The sequence below is a fragment of the Rhipicephalus microplus genome, chromosome 1 (assembly GCF_043290135.1).
Source record: "Rhipicephalus microplus isolate Deutch F79 chromosome 1, USDA_Rmic, whole genome shotgun sequence".
NCBI classification, from domain to species: Eukaryota; Metazoa; Arthropoda; class Arachnida; order Ixodida; family Ixodidae; genus Rhipicephalus; species Rhipicephalus microplus.
This window is the reverse complement of record NC_134700.1, coordinates 11,431,987-11,445,885: the sequence shown is the minus strand read 5'-3', so window position 1 is coordinate 11,445,885 and position 13,899 is coordinate 11,431,987. Positions and strand designations below refer to the sequence as shown.

The 13,899-nt window shown below is 46.6% G+C and overlaps 1 protein-coding gene across 3 annotated transcripts in view; it reads left to right on the top strand.

Moving 5' to 3' along the window:
* Bap60 (Brahma-associated protein 60) overlaps positions 1 to 13,899 on the top strand; it is a 215,740-nt gene that overhangs the window by 168,948 nt on the left and 32,893 nt on the right. For 2 of the 3 annotated variants that reach the window (XM_037429363.2, XM_037429362.2), the window contains exons 9-10: positions 7,289 to 7,369; positions 9,486 to 9,617. In XM_037429363.2, coding sequence (XP_037285260.1) covers positions 7,289 to 7,369; positions 9,486 to 9,617 — 213 coding nt within the window. The remainder of the gene's footprint in view (positions 1 to 7,288; positions 7,370 to 9,485; positions 9,618 to 13,899) is intronic. The other variant, XM_037429364.2, reaches the window with a different exon arrangement.

The following is a 13,899-nucleotide window of genomic DNA, read 5'->3' as shown; positions in this document are numbered from 1 at the left end:
CTCTCCCTGAAGCTTGAGTTTATACATTGTTACTTGCTCGGCTTTGTTTGGGAGAGGGTTTTCTACTGGTGTAGGCCAGGGGGGCGGCCGCCGAAGATGATACACTCCGACTGAGAAGAAAATATGCCGTGTGGATAGCGGCGATTGGGTTGGTGCCCCGGTAGGGCAGAGTGGGAACCCGAGAAAAGCGGCCACGTGTCAAGAAAGGGGAAAGGCAAGGGAGTCTTTCCCAGGGGAGAAAAAGAAGTAGACGGCGACGGAAGGGAACAGATCAGACCGCGAGGTGAAGAACTAACCTTCGGCCCCGACTCGAGCAGCCAACTCCAAGGCTCCGACTACATGGACATTCTGTGAGACGAACTTCACCTCCTTTACTTGAACGAGTTTTGCGGGTAGGAATGCGGCGTATTGAGACATTGCGCGGTTTTATTAATTTATCACTTTATCGTTTGTGTCGTTGTATGTTTACTCTGTATTGAGGCGCCGTTGTATTGCCACCGCTACTCGCTTATGTATCCTGTTTCGCGTGCCGCGAGTATTTGCTGATGTGTTACCCTTTTGTGTAACAGAGATGTGGTTCACGGGCAATATGTGTGTACGCCATTTTCACTTGTTATTCAATTAAATGCGTCCATGATTAAGAAAAGATCGTGACATCTCTTACTTCCCGGCCCCAGCACGAATCCTTGTATGTGGAAAGCAATTGAGACACATAGCCAAGAGGGAACCGGATAGACAAGGGGTTGAGTGGTCTTCCCTCTCTTTGGTAATCGGTGGCGTAGCGGGGGACGTCTCACCATGGCTGCTGTATTGCTGCAACCGAAACGACCACAATCCAGCTCACGCCAATTCGTCTCCAGCCGTAGCTTAGGCCGCGTGGTGCTGTGTAGCCTGTGCTCCGACCGTGGGAAAAGCTACACTGTTGACCTATGGTCTGCCGTCCGCATGCTTGCACACTCGTAGAAGGCAGTTACGCAACAGACCCTCATGAGCTGTTTTCGCCACGTGAGCTTCATACTGGATGCCGACATAGCCGTCTCGCCGGAGTGGACAGCATTCACTTCGAGCTTCCACCCGTGAACTTTGCCTTCAAAAATCTGCACGTTGCCGGTGTTTCGATTCCAGCCGGCATAACCTTTGAGTGCTTCACCGACGCTAACAAAGACCTCAGGCTGTGTGTGGAATTGACCAACAACAAAATCATTCATCAAGTTTTTTTTAGGATTCCGAAGACGTTGACATCGAGATTGGAGTGGCAGCGCCTACACACCCAACGAGCTTGGATATGATGCGATAACTGACACTGTTATTGGTGTACTGCAACAGCATGACGTTAGCTGAAATTGAGGCAGACATCATTGGACGCCAGTGCAATGTCACACAAATGAAATAAGTGCCTTTCTTCTCTTTAGTGCCAATGTGTTTGCAAATGCGGTAGCGCCGGACACATCGGATATTTTTTTCTTATTTTTCTTTCTTTAGGCGCTTTTCAGAGCCACCTAAACTATGCATTTGGTGAATCGCTATGAGAACCCGGTACTCCTGCCGCTACCTTCTAAGACAGCAAAAAATATTTATCAACACTTTCGTGACCGCAAGAAATTTGGCCGTTCTTGGGTAGTCTAGAAAACCTTATTTTTTTTTTATGGCATCCAAAGTGACTGGTTTTAATGTTTATGGTGTCAAATTGTACAGCTAGGAGTTATCTTTTAAACACAGTCAATTTGAAATCACAAATTTATTAGCAATTATGTACGAAAAAAATCACCAAATGAAAAACATCGTAATTATAAGAGCTGTAAGTACAAAGGTTTTGTGTACATAACTAACATTACACGTAGTGTCTTTCATGCCATCATATGAAGCAGTTTCGCGATGCGGTAAAACACAGGTTTGCTACGCATGTTTTAAAGGAAACACTTGCTTTCTGTTCACCCTTCTTCTGAGTGTTTCGTGTAGGAGCATCAAGATGGACTGTGGGACCTACTTACTTGTGCTTTTGTATAGCTCTCCAATAACTTGAACAGTAAAAACAAAAAGTCGACAGCGCTCATGAAGTGCCGCGCGGCATTACGTAAGGCGGTTCCAATATTCACTCCCGGCTGCCTATGCGCACGAAGCTGCACTCTCTGCACTGCCGCCGGCAATCAGTCCCGCCCGAAGGAAGTGGACGCCCTGCAGATAAGAGCCCTAACCTTCAGGACACATCTGATCAACTTACACCAACCAGCAATAACGCGGCCCGAGCACCAAGGTAAACTCACCGGTGGACGACCGCTGATGTTCCGGAAAGGTTTGACGAACTCTTGTCGTCCGCGCTACAATCAAAAGTGTCAATGTCGTCTTCCGAGCCTGTGCTGTTGTCTTCATTTGAGTACTTCAGCTCAGATGCACGAGAATCTCCTGAAATTCGGCGTTTTCGTGAAGCGATCACACGCGACGTCAACACCATGATTGAAACTATGCACGCTCACTCGCGCGCATAGAAAGGTGCTTTAAAATCACTACACAATTAAAGAAGAGAAGCATTTGGTCGCAGGAAACACAAAGGTCGTGGGAGAAAGTCTACGCAGTTGTCAAAACCCTTGGTTGACTCCAACGAACGATGTGTCGACGCTCCGCAGCCGATCAGTGATGGTGCGACAGAACGTGTTGCCTCCGTCGACGATGGCGATGAAGTGAACTCCGGGCTACAGCGAATCAACGCCAAGGTGGTGACAGACATCGAAGTCGAAGGAAATCGTGCCCGTGAGAAAGCGACGCTCAAATGGCTTTCATCGGTGCCAGCAACAGCACGGAAAATTTACTCTTTCACCGCAAGTTAAAGCGAGGCAACCACACAGGACTCGAACCACGCTGCTTCTTATCTGCTTAGGCATATACAGTCAGGCCCGCTTATAACGAACCTGAGCGTGATGTGGCATCCGTTCGCTGTATCCCGAAGTTTGTAGTAAATGAACCACAGCTTTTAAAAAAAGTTGCGAGTGAAAACACAAACTTTTTTTGCCCCAAAAAGATGCGATGCACGTGTTTCGAAGAAAAAAAGCGATAAGGGCGGTCTCGAGTTCATTTAAAATGGCAGGGTGCTCGTTCGCCGAGGCCCCTGGCATAAGCTGCATGAGGCACTGGCTCCAAAGTTTCATCGTTCTCGCAATCCGATTCCTCCAAATCAATCTCGCCACGTACTTCATTCACAATGCCCCAATTCGTGCATGGTTCCGCAGTGTCGGCATCATCATCGGCTGAATTAAACCATCGCAACAGATGTCCCACCCGCTCTCCCAGATCGGAGTCGACGACGCGAGGCCACAAATCGCTGCCGCAGTTCAGAAGCTTCCGCAGTTCAGAGGCCCGACGTCAATGAAGTCGGCCTCGCGAAAACAGTTTCGCATGCATGTAGCCGTCACCACCACCCACGAAATATTCACCATCTCCACAGCTGAATACAGGGATTCCCGAAGCGACAAGTTGGCTGCCAGGTGGTCAACAGCTATGAGCAAGCGCTCCGCAACGCGGAACCTAAAGCGCTGATTACGCTCGAGCCAAGCTGTCACACTTTCGACGTTTTGTTAAGCGGCACGAAAAAGCGTGCTAGTACTCCCATCGGCCATCATGACGACACACGCACACCAAGAGCGAGTAAGACGCACACACGCGATACACATGCCAAAGCGCGTAGAACAGCTCTAGGCCCGTTTCCAGTCAGAAAACGAAACTAATTCGAGCCAGCGGGGCGGGCGTCGCGGAGCGGCAGAGACGGGCGAAGGGGTTGTGATCAAGAGAGGTGAGCAGACTTGCGAGAGAAGGGCAAGGAGTTGCGACAAAGAGAGGGGAGGATGCGGCGGGAGGGCGACCTTGAAAACCAAAACACCCGAGAAGGAGGCAGGTGGGGTAGCTTGCTTGAAAGGTCTGCGAAACTCGCACGTAGAAAAACTTGGAATGAGTGCATGGCCGTCTGAATCGGTGCGCGCGGCGGTGTTCGAAGAATCGGTGGCCATGGTCAAGAAATCGTTTCGTTGCGCCGGTGGGTTTGTGTGGCCTCGCGAACTTCGATGTTTCGCGATTCGTTTCGCGCAAATTAACAGCCGTTTTCGCGCTTCCACACGCACGCTGAAGGCATGCTGAATCGAGTGCGAAGTGAGCGAGAACAAGACCTAAGCATGAATAAATCGCAAATTATCAGAGTTGGTGGGGGAGCGTACACGCGTGCACTAGACGCAGATTATCGGATACAGTTGGACGATTTTGGCAAATGGTCTGGTCACTCCTGGCCGGCGACGCCAACGACAGTACCAGAGATCAAAAACAGGGTAGATGGCCGACCGGTCTTCGAAATATCGGTGGCAGTGTGAAAACACGGGTCTCGTCTGGCGATGCGGGGTGCTCAGAGTAGCGGGGGGACAAAAGACGGAGGGGTGCGTAACAGAACGCGATCGGGGAGAGCGGCAACTAGAGGGGCGCAGAGGCAGGGTCGGTGTTTAACAATAAGAATGTATGGGCACCTCGCCAGATGCCTGATCGGTGGTCGAAATCGGTTTCCCGGGAAGTCGGCAGACCGCGGACTCCATTCGCTGTAACCGATCAGCGGCACTCGAAGACGTTCATTGTAAGTGCAATTTTGTGCCATTGAACCAATGTATATTTTCACAGTCACGTGGATATTTTTCGTTTTAAGCGAAAGTTCGTTTTAAGTGGGGCCGTCATATGTGGGCTCAACTGTAGATATGCTAAACACGATAATGGATGCCTTGTGTTGCAAAGCCTGCCATGGACTGACTATCGTCAGAAGGACCACGGACTTGCAGTGAAAGTGCTAGTGCAGTGTCGAAAGTGCAATGAGATCGCGAATGAATGTATTTCGCCCCGTGCTAACAGCACAAAAACGTGCAGTTCGTTTGAAGTAAATCTTCTTGCTTTGTGGGCGGTGGTAGCTACCGGCAACGGGCAAACGAAAATCAATAATATTTGCATGACAATGGGCATCTCATACCGCAGTATGCACCACGAGACGTTTCAGCGGCATTTGAAAAGTACGTTTGCACCCGCTGCAACGTGAGTGGCTGAGTTCGCTACGAGCGAATGTGCGAAAATGTTACTAGAATTTATGAAGACTTGTGCTTTGGCCGCCGGGGCAATATTGCCGTTAGCTACGACGGCACGTGGAAGACGCAAGGTCGTTTTTTTCAAATCGGCGCCGGCACAGTTATTGAACTATTTAGAGGCTACCTGTTGAACTACGTCGTTCTTTCCAACTTTTGCCTAGGCTGCGAGGTGGACCCACAGAGCCTAATAGTGAGAGCTATCAAGAATGGAAGGCTAACCACAAATTCCAAAAAATACGAACAGCATAGCAAAGTAGAGGCAGCTTTAATTCTATTTCAGAGGTCGCTTGAACGCCATTGGCCTGCGCTACACAACTATACTGTCTGATGGGAGACTCTCGAACATTTTGCCCCAAAAAGACGCCAAGGTGTGTGGTTACATCGGCGTGCAGAAGGAAGACTGCAATAATCATGTAGAGAAACGGATGGACACCGTGATAAGAAACGTGGTGCAGAAACAAAAGTGCGTTGTGAAAAGAGGCCTTGGTGGGAAAGGCAAGCTCGCAGGTGCACTGATTACCAGGCTGAGCACATATTATGGCCGAGTTCTCAAATCCTGTCAAGGTGGTGTGGAAGAGATGCAAAAGGCTGTGATGGCCACATACCGCCACGTCACCTCCACTGATGAATGCTCGAACCACAGTCTGTGCCCAGCTGGTGAAAGTTCATGGTGTCGGCACAATGCCACAAAAACAAAGGGTAAGCCCAAACCCAGGCATGCCTACAATCTACCGAAAGACGTGGCAGAGGCATTACTACAAGTTTTTACCCGGCTTTCATAAGCTGCTATGGAGGTGCGAATGCGGCAAAACACGGAACTCCAAATTTGAAGTTTGGCACCAAGGAGCACCATGCGTTGCTGTTTGCTATTGAAGCAGCCATTGCAAAAGCAGTTCTACGCTTCAACACGCAATTATAATTCTGCAACGGCAATCTTAGGTGTCGCATTAGATGTCGCAACGGCAATCTTAGGTGTCTTAGGTGTCGCACCAGTGCTTGTCGCATTCATGTCATGAATGCGACAAGCACTGGTGCCAGAAGAGCAAGAGAAAAAGATTACCGTCACAGCATTTTCTCCAACAAGAAAAGAACAGCCTCATTGGAACGCCTAAAGATAGTGAAGAGGGGGCATGACCACAGAATGCATTCAGAATGCTTCTGGTGCATGTTTAGGTCGTCTTGTTGCATCTTCTGCAATAAAAATGTGTGCCCACGTTTTTTCTTAATTTCTCAAATCGTCGTGTGCTTCCCGTTATACCGGAGCAATGTCTCTTGTTCTATCTGGGTTATCATTACGATTTCTTTTATGTTTTGACGATAAATGCAGGGGATGTGTAGTAAAGTGCGTTTTATTGTACCAATTTTTTAGAAAACTCTCCAATTGGATCGTTTGTTTCTAGTGCAGATGGGGAAATTTTTCATGCCATATTCAACATCCCACAACTTTGCTGCGAAATAGCCCAGAACAATAATTTATACTTGTGACGAGCGATAACAGACGTCTTCGTCTGTTATCGCTCGTCACAAGTATAATGTCTCGCGCCTTTGCACGAGGAAAACAAAGTAGATCGGCGCCGAGCTCACGGGCGCTCGAGGAACGTGGAATAAAAAAAAAAGGTCTAGCAGTCCCTTCCTGATCTTCGAAGAGTGTGGATGTCCTTCTTAGGCTGCTTCGAAACCCAGTATATCCGACGGCCACAACGGCATGTCACAGTACTTTATTTCACACTGTGAACATCCTAAATCTGTTCTATAAGTTTCACATCACTCTGCAAGTTACAGTTAATTAGCTAGTTAGGCCTAAATTGAAAAGTGACAGTTCATTATATCTCTAAAACTGATTTTCACAGTAAAAAAAAAAATTAGATTTTCGAAATCAGCAGTAAAATCCACATAAGCTTTCCAAATTTGGCTGAGGTGCTCGCAAAAATAAGAGTTTTTGGAAGGTGTAGTATCTCCCCATAAGTGGACTGTCCCTGTTTTGTCCGTTCTGTTACTTGATTGCTGCCGATTCCAGAGAAATGACAGAATGGAAACCATCACTCAGATTTTTGGCTCATTTCTCGGAAGAGGTGCAGCACTTGAATGTGGCTGGACATTTCAAAGCAGATAACAAATGTTATTCTTACAAACACCATAATTACTTTTAGACTGTTTCTACACTGTGACATGCTTCATTCTTGCAGGATGACCCACTCAAGGCACAAATGAACAGCTTCATCCTGTCTACAGCCAACCAGCAAGAAATTCAGGCTCTGGACAACAAGGTGCGTTGTTGCAAGCAGTGTCCTTGAATGTGCTAGTTGGCGATGCATTATTGTTTGATGAAGCAGCGCACATAAAATGAATGCAACTGATGCTTTGTTCTCAAGAGATCTGCCTTGTGTAGGATAACATCATGCGCACTGACAGCGGTCAATACCACGATAAAGAAGTATGTGATAATACAAGCTACAATGAACGCCGCTTCAAGGAAATTTCCGCTGCATTGAAAAATTCACCATTCCCCGTCAGCAGTTCGTAGGAGTCAATGCATAAATATTGTTGCCACAATTTTTCTTCGATCGTCTCGCTTGAACGAAATTTTACAATGTAATTTCAGGCTCGGGCATTTATTTTTATGCAGCAAACCCAGTCTTTAACATTTTGATGCATTTTCAGAGCCTCAAAATACATCAACGAAATCTAAAACACGCGTTGGCACTGCCAGAAACTGCCGCTGTTCAGCAAGCATGGGCGCCACTGGCTTGCTTTTGACACTGGCTTGCTTTTGAACCACAGGCGATCTGAAGCTGAAGCTCAGTCCCTCACTTCATGGTTTTCTTCACACAGCTGCTGGGTGCAACCGCGGAACAATGCCTTTTCTGATGCTTAATATCATGTTCGCGCTTGGCCAGTGTGGTAACTAATCAGAGCGACCGTTTGTCCGTATTAACAAAATCAGCTAGCCGCGAGTGATGGATGATAAGAATGGCATAGAGTAATGCAAAAGTCGTCGCTCCACGATACCCTGCCTCCGTCTTCGCGTTGTTGGATACTTTTGACGACGGACAGCTGCTGGTGTTAACATGTTAATGCAACTGTTTCGTTTGTTCACGAAGGCGATTTTAGGCATTGTTTCAGTGTGCTTTTCACCATGGCCTTGCTATGCACTAGTGAGAATCGCATTGTGACGCTTCTGGGAAAGAATATGAAGCAGCGGACATTTTTTGAATTTTGAGAATAAACATTCCTTTGTTTTGCTAGCTCAGATCAGCTATATTTTTTCGATTTCACTACAACAAAACTTTCATTTCAATGAAATTTTTTCCGCGCCCTGTCAGTTTTGTTGTAGCGGGGTTCGACTGTATAACAAGTTTAGAGAATAATGCTGAAAAATGTTGTATTTGAAATGTTTCTTTTCAAAGAAGTCCTGGAATTTTCACTTTTCATGAAAATCCAGTGATTGTATCTCAGAAAGTTTCATTTCTGTTTCATTTTTATGCAAGTTTGTTGAACATGTGGCTCACATTCATACAACATCATGGCCTATCAGCCGACACTTGGAAATATTTGGCCACAATGACACTGGCTTGCCCGGCACATTTCCAGTTCCTGTGTTACTTCTAGGTGAGAGAAGACATGGCATCACTTTTTAAATGTGTGGCAGTGCTTTCATTCCTACGCCAAACTGGATTTACTTTGCCATCCTAATAATATTGATGGAAATAGCACCAGACTGCGCATTGTCTCAGGTTTACGGGTGCCTGTCACCGGCAATCACACCACCACAACACGTCAAACCATGTGCAGCTTGATGCTCCGCCGTGGTGGTCTAGTGTCTAAAGTACTCGACTGCTGACCCGCAGATCGCGGGATCGAATCCCAGCTGCGGTGGCTGCACTTTTGACGAAGGAGAAAATGCTGTAGGCCAGTGTGCTCAGATTTGGGAGCACGTTAAATAACCCCAGGTGGCCGGAATTCCCGGCGTCTCTAATAATCATATGGTGGTTTTAGGACGTTAAACACCGCATATCAATCAATCATGTAAAGCTTTGATAACAGGGTCGCCAATGTCGCAACCACAGACCAAAAATTATTCCATTAAATAAACAGTGCCTGCATATGCGGCCCAAGTAGGCCACGATGCCATGCATGGTGTCAATGCAGCTTCTGTTGTGCAAGTCAGCTCCTCGACAAAACGCCCTATCTGCACAAGCTTATGTACTCTAGGCCGATTGCTGGCAAGAAAATGGGGGGGCCGTTCATCAGTGAGCGTTGTGTTTTAGAAACAGTGCGGGTAGCTAATGTCAAGCGTCATGCAGCACATAATTCAAGCGATTTTCACGAATAACTATGCGTGTGCTGTTAAATGTCTGTCATTTCTGTTTCTGGGCGTTATAGAATGAAGCTTGGCAAGACCAGCCATGTGAAACGGGATCGGGCTTTCTGTGCTTCACATTCATGCATGCGAACACTGGGATCGTATTCATCCAGAACAGCCTTTTCCTCATTCTTTCCACTAGCACATTTCAGGTTTGTAATCATTCTTGCAATAAATACTCCCTAAAAGGCTCTGCTCGATTGAGCTCGTGAGGGCTAGTTTTTTCAATCCGAATGTTTGCTTGCTTTTTTTTTAATGTCATCTCATTAACTTTTTAGGGTTTAAGCCATACATGTACGGCATTACGTTCATGTTCAGAATGTGTGCCTTTTTAGAATGCATATGCTGCCACCTTTTGGGAATGTGTGGAAATTTTTTCATGCATCAATGTTTCTCGTTCTCTCTTTCTTTGCAAGGCAGCGCGCCAGCTTTCACTCAACACATCCAAGCGTACACGCAGGGCTAATTTTGGTTTTGTTCTTTGGGCTGCGCTTAACAAGGTCTACGCGGCACTTTCGCTTGGCACTGTGCTGAAGCTTCTCGATTGTGGAGTTGGTTCGTACTACTTCCTAAGGTAGCTGGCTGCAGGCCGCCTCACTCTCATTAACATAAAGGATGTTACTCCGCAAACAGGGGAAATAGTGGCACTGTGCGCGCAAACATCGAGCCTCTTTGGTGAACCGCATCACAAAACCAGCCTAGCAAACCTAATTTTTAAGGAGGCTCATGTGTAGTGGGCCTGTCTAAAAGGTGCCAGCACTTATGCACTGCATTGCTACACTGCTACTGGCAAGGCCTTTAACAGTTTTCGAGGTAACAATACGCTGCTACTCGTGCTTCCGATTGCATGCATACCATTGCGTTCCCATGTCCCTTGGACATGGCTTTCTTTTTTAAGCTCGCGCATGTGCGGCATGGTGAAAATAAAGGAACTATGCAGCCGCATCTCAACGTGCGCAACATGGTAACATATCTCCTTTCAAGGTTGACCCTGTTTGCGGCGTTTCCAGGTGCGGCCGCTAAGTGGTGAGCGCTTAGTAGAGTCGCGAATTGCTGCTTTCACTCTGTGGGGTCAGTGCGAGCGAGCATACATCAGACGTAGTTGGCACAAACAAACACATACCGCATAAGTCGACTCGAATATAAGACCCCCCCCCCCCCCCCGCTTAACTTTTGACCTTGAAATCGGGTTAAAAAAATCTAAGTAAATTTAAAAAAATTTTACTCATCGACGAAACAAAAAATTTGTTGCCAGCAAACTACAACTTTAAGCCTTCATGTGGCAGTGGTGATTGCGCACTTCACAAAATCTTCACGCACCATGCTGTCTGGCTGTTCGTATCAAGCATCGGACGCCCACTGTGCCACAGTGCTCGAAGGAGCCCGCCTCACATACCCCATCAGCATCTGGGGCTTGTTGTCGTGGTCCATCCAGTCTTTGTAAAGTGCCGCCACCCGGTCCTTAAGGGGAGAAGCGGGTCTTTGAGACCGAAAATTGCAAAAAAAATACAATTTTTTAAAAATGCTATATTTGGATTCTCCCACTATTGCTGCATGATCTCGCCAATTTCCACACATCTTAGATTGGTAATTTTCACACATCTTAGATGGGTAATTTAGCCATGAGAGTAATTTCTGCAAATTTAGTGAGCTGAATTTTTGGCGATGGACATGTGAAAAATAGGCTTTTTCGGCGCCGCGGTGTTGCCGTTCTACGCCTGCTACAGCAGTCGTCTTGGTTGCATTCGAAAAAGCCGTTTTCTGGCTATGTTTTAGACTATGTTGTCCCGTCAAATTTTTGTGGCGGCTGCAAGCGCGCACCATTGTAAGAGCACCCAAATTACTTGGTTTGGGAGTCAACGCACATCTACCAGAAAAATACGAAAAATACACAATGCGAATCAGGGCACATGGAAGTGAAGGCAGCAGTCACTCTCTTTGAGCGCTCAATTTCCCGTCACGGCTTGCAGTACACAGTGATGCTGTGTCATGGGGACAGTAGATCATTTCGTGCTGTTGAAGACTCGACAGTTCACGATTTCATACAGGTTCAAAAAGAGGACTGTATAAACCATGTTCAAAAACGAATGGGTTCTGCTTTACGCAATCTTGTTCAAAAGCATAAAGGTTCCGGTGAAACACTAAGTGGAAGAGGCTGCTTGACAGAAGATGTCATAGAGAACTTGTCGAGATACTATGGCTGGGCTCTAAAGTTCAATGTTGGTGATGTAGATGTAATGCACCGGGCAGCCATGGCCACATATTATCATGTGACATCCACTGATGAAAGGTCTGACCACACCTTGTGCCCAAGTGGCAGTGACTCATGGTGCAAGCAGAACGCTGCTGCTGCAAGGGGAGAACCGCTACCAAGACACACCTACAACTTTCCGCAAAATGTCCGTGATGCACTACTTCCAGCCTACGAACAACTTTGTGATTAGGAGCTGCTAAAACGCTGCCAAAGAGGCAAGACACAAAATGTAAACGAGGCACTCCATTCTGTCATATGGTCTCTAATGCCTTAAGAAAAAGCATGCTTCACTCATAGCTGTTGAGACTGCAGTTGCTGAGGTCGTAATGTGCTTCAATTCAGGAATGAAAGAAGCCTCCTCGCGTATCCTCAAAGAACTTCAGCTAGAGCGAAACTCCATGAGCGAGCGACGGGCAGAAGAGAAGGATTCTCATCGGATCATGAGTGTCGAGCGGAAGCGTTCAGCATCTTCCAGGTTCCTGTAGCAAGCAAAGCGGCGGCAACGACAGAAGTGTGACAAAGACTACTGCCCTGGTGTTTTCTGAGGCATTTATATGCAAAGAGAAGCATTTTTGTTTGTGTAGAATTCCTTGAATATTTGTTTTTTGCCGTTTTCTCAGATTCAGTTTTTTGGCCATCTTTCATTCTTCTGACAAGCGCTTCTCAGCTTTGGTACGCTGGAATTTCATAATTTTTGTCGTGCTGAGAAGGTGAATGCTTAGTGAGTGGAAGAAAGTGCCATATGCAACTATAGGACGCCATAAATTTTTGTAAAAAAATTAAATACAAAATTATCGTTCTTTGATAGTGTAAGGATGAACTTCTAAGCTTCATAGCTTTTGTTGTAGGAAAGCCATGAAACTTGGTTTTTGGACTCTTTGCTAATTGTAGAGTGCAATGACATTTAATTCGGCAAGATCAGTACAGCCAATTTACTCTGCATTTCCGATGGAGGCAGAAATGTAGGCCTGTGCGCACAGATTTGGGTGCATGTTAAAGAACCCCAGGTGGTCGAAATTTCCGAAGCCCTCCACAACGGCGTCCTTTATAATCATATGGTGGTTTTGGGACGATAAACGCCACATATTTATCTACAGCCAATTTACTGAAAAGGTTATCAAAAGAACTTTTAAATAATGACTAATTAAAAACGAAACGGTAAGAGGTACATGAAAACTGAGTTCATATTTGACATCTGCACATGTAAATACATGATCTCATAAGTTTTCATCACCCTAGCTTAAATAATAAGATGCCTGATCGCTAAGTGCCTCTTCCCCCCTAAATGGCTTGTTGAGGGCCACCTTGGGCGGCTGTAGCACAGGGGTTAAGCCACCCAGGATTATCGCCAACTGGCAATCTGCATTGGCCACTGTACCCTCAGAACCCTCAGAACAAGTCTAGCACAAGCATGCTTTTGGGCCTGAGAAGACCGCCTGGGCGCCAGAGCCAGACGAGGTGTAACCATTCCAGCACAGTGTCCTCCTTGAAAAGGCCCTTCTCATTGACGTGAACAATTACCTTAGGGGGAATTTCTCATTGGCCATTGTCTTTCGCTTGAAAACAATAAAAGGTGGCAGCTTGTGGCCGTCCGCGGTGCAACGCAGCTATTGCATAGAACGATTGTGATCATTGCCAGCAGTGATCAGGCGCACTTGCCCCTCACCTTTTGCTGACACGGTCTGTTTGCTCGGCATATCAAACCAGCCAGGTGTTCGATCGGCGTTGCCGATTTGGCCGAGAGTGTCAATGTGTTCCGCCTTCTGTTCACTGATGAAGTTCAAGAAGGCTTCTTTTTTTTTTTTTCGGTCATATTCCTCAGTTGGCTTTTGACAAATAGTCGTGCGCCGCCTGAGGTTCTCGTGCCGATTCATGAAATTAGTCACTTATTTCTTAGGAATTCTGAATTCACTGTGAGGGATTTTCAATCCATTCGCAACACTGCAAGCCTCCACCTAAATATTTGGATAAGATACGCTCAGGCCTTTCTCCAGCTGTTCGCCGACCTATTTGTTGATAGCTTCTTTGATAGCAGGGTATTCGAATTGATGTGTGGGGACGTCTCAAAACCGCTATACGATTATGAGAGATGCTGTAGTGGAGGGCTCTGGAAATTTTGACCACCTGGGGTTCTTTAACGTGCACCCAAATCTGAGCACATGGGCCTACAGCATTATTGC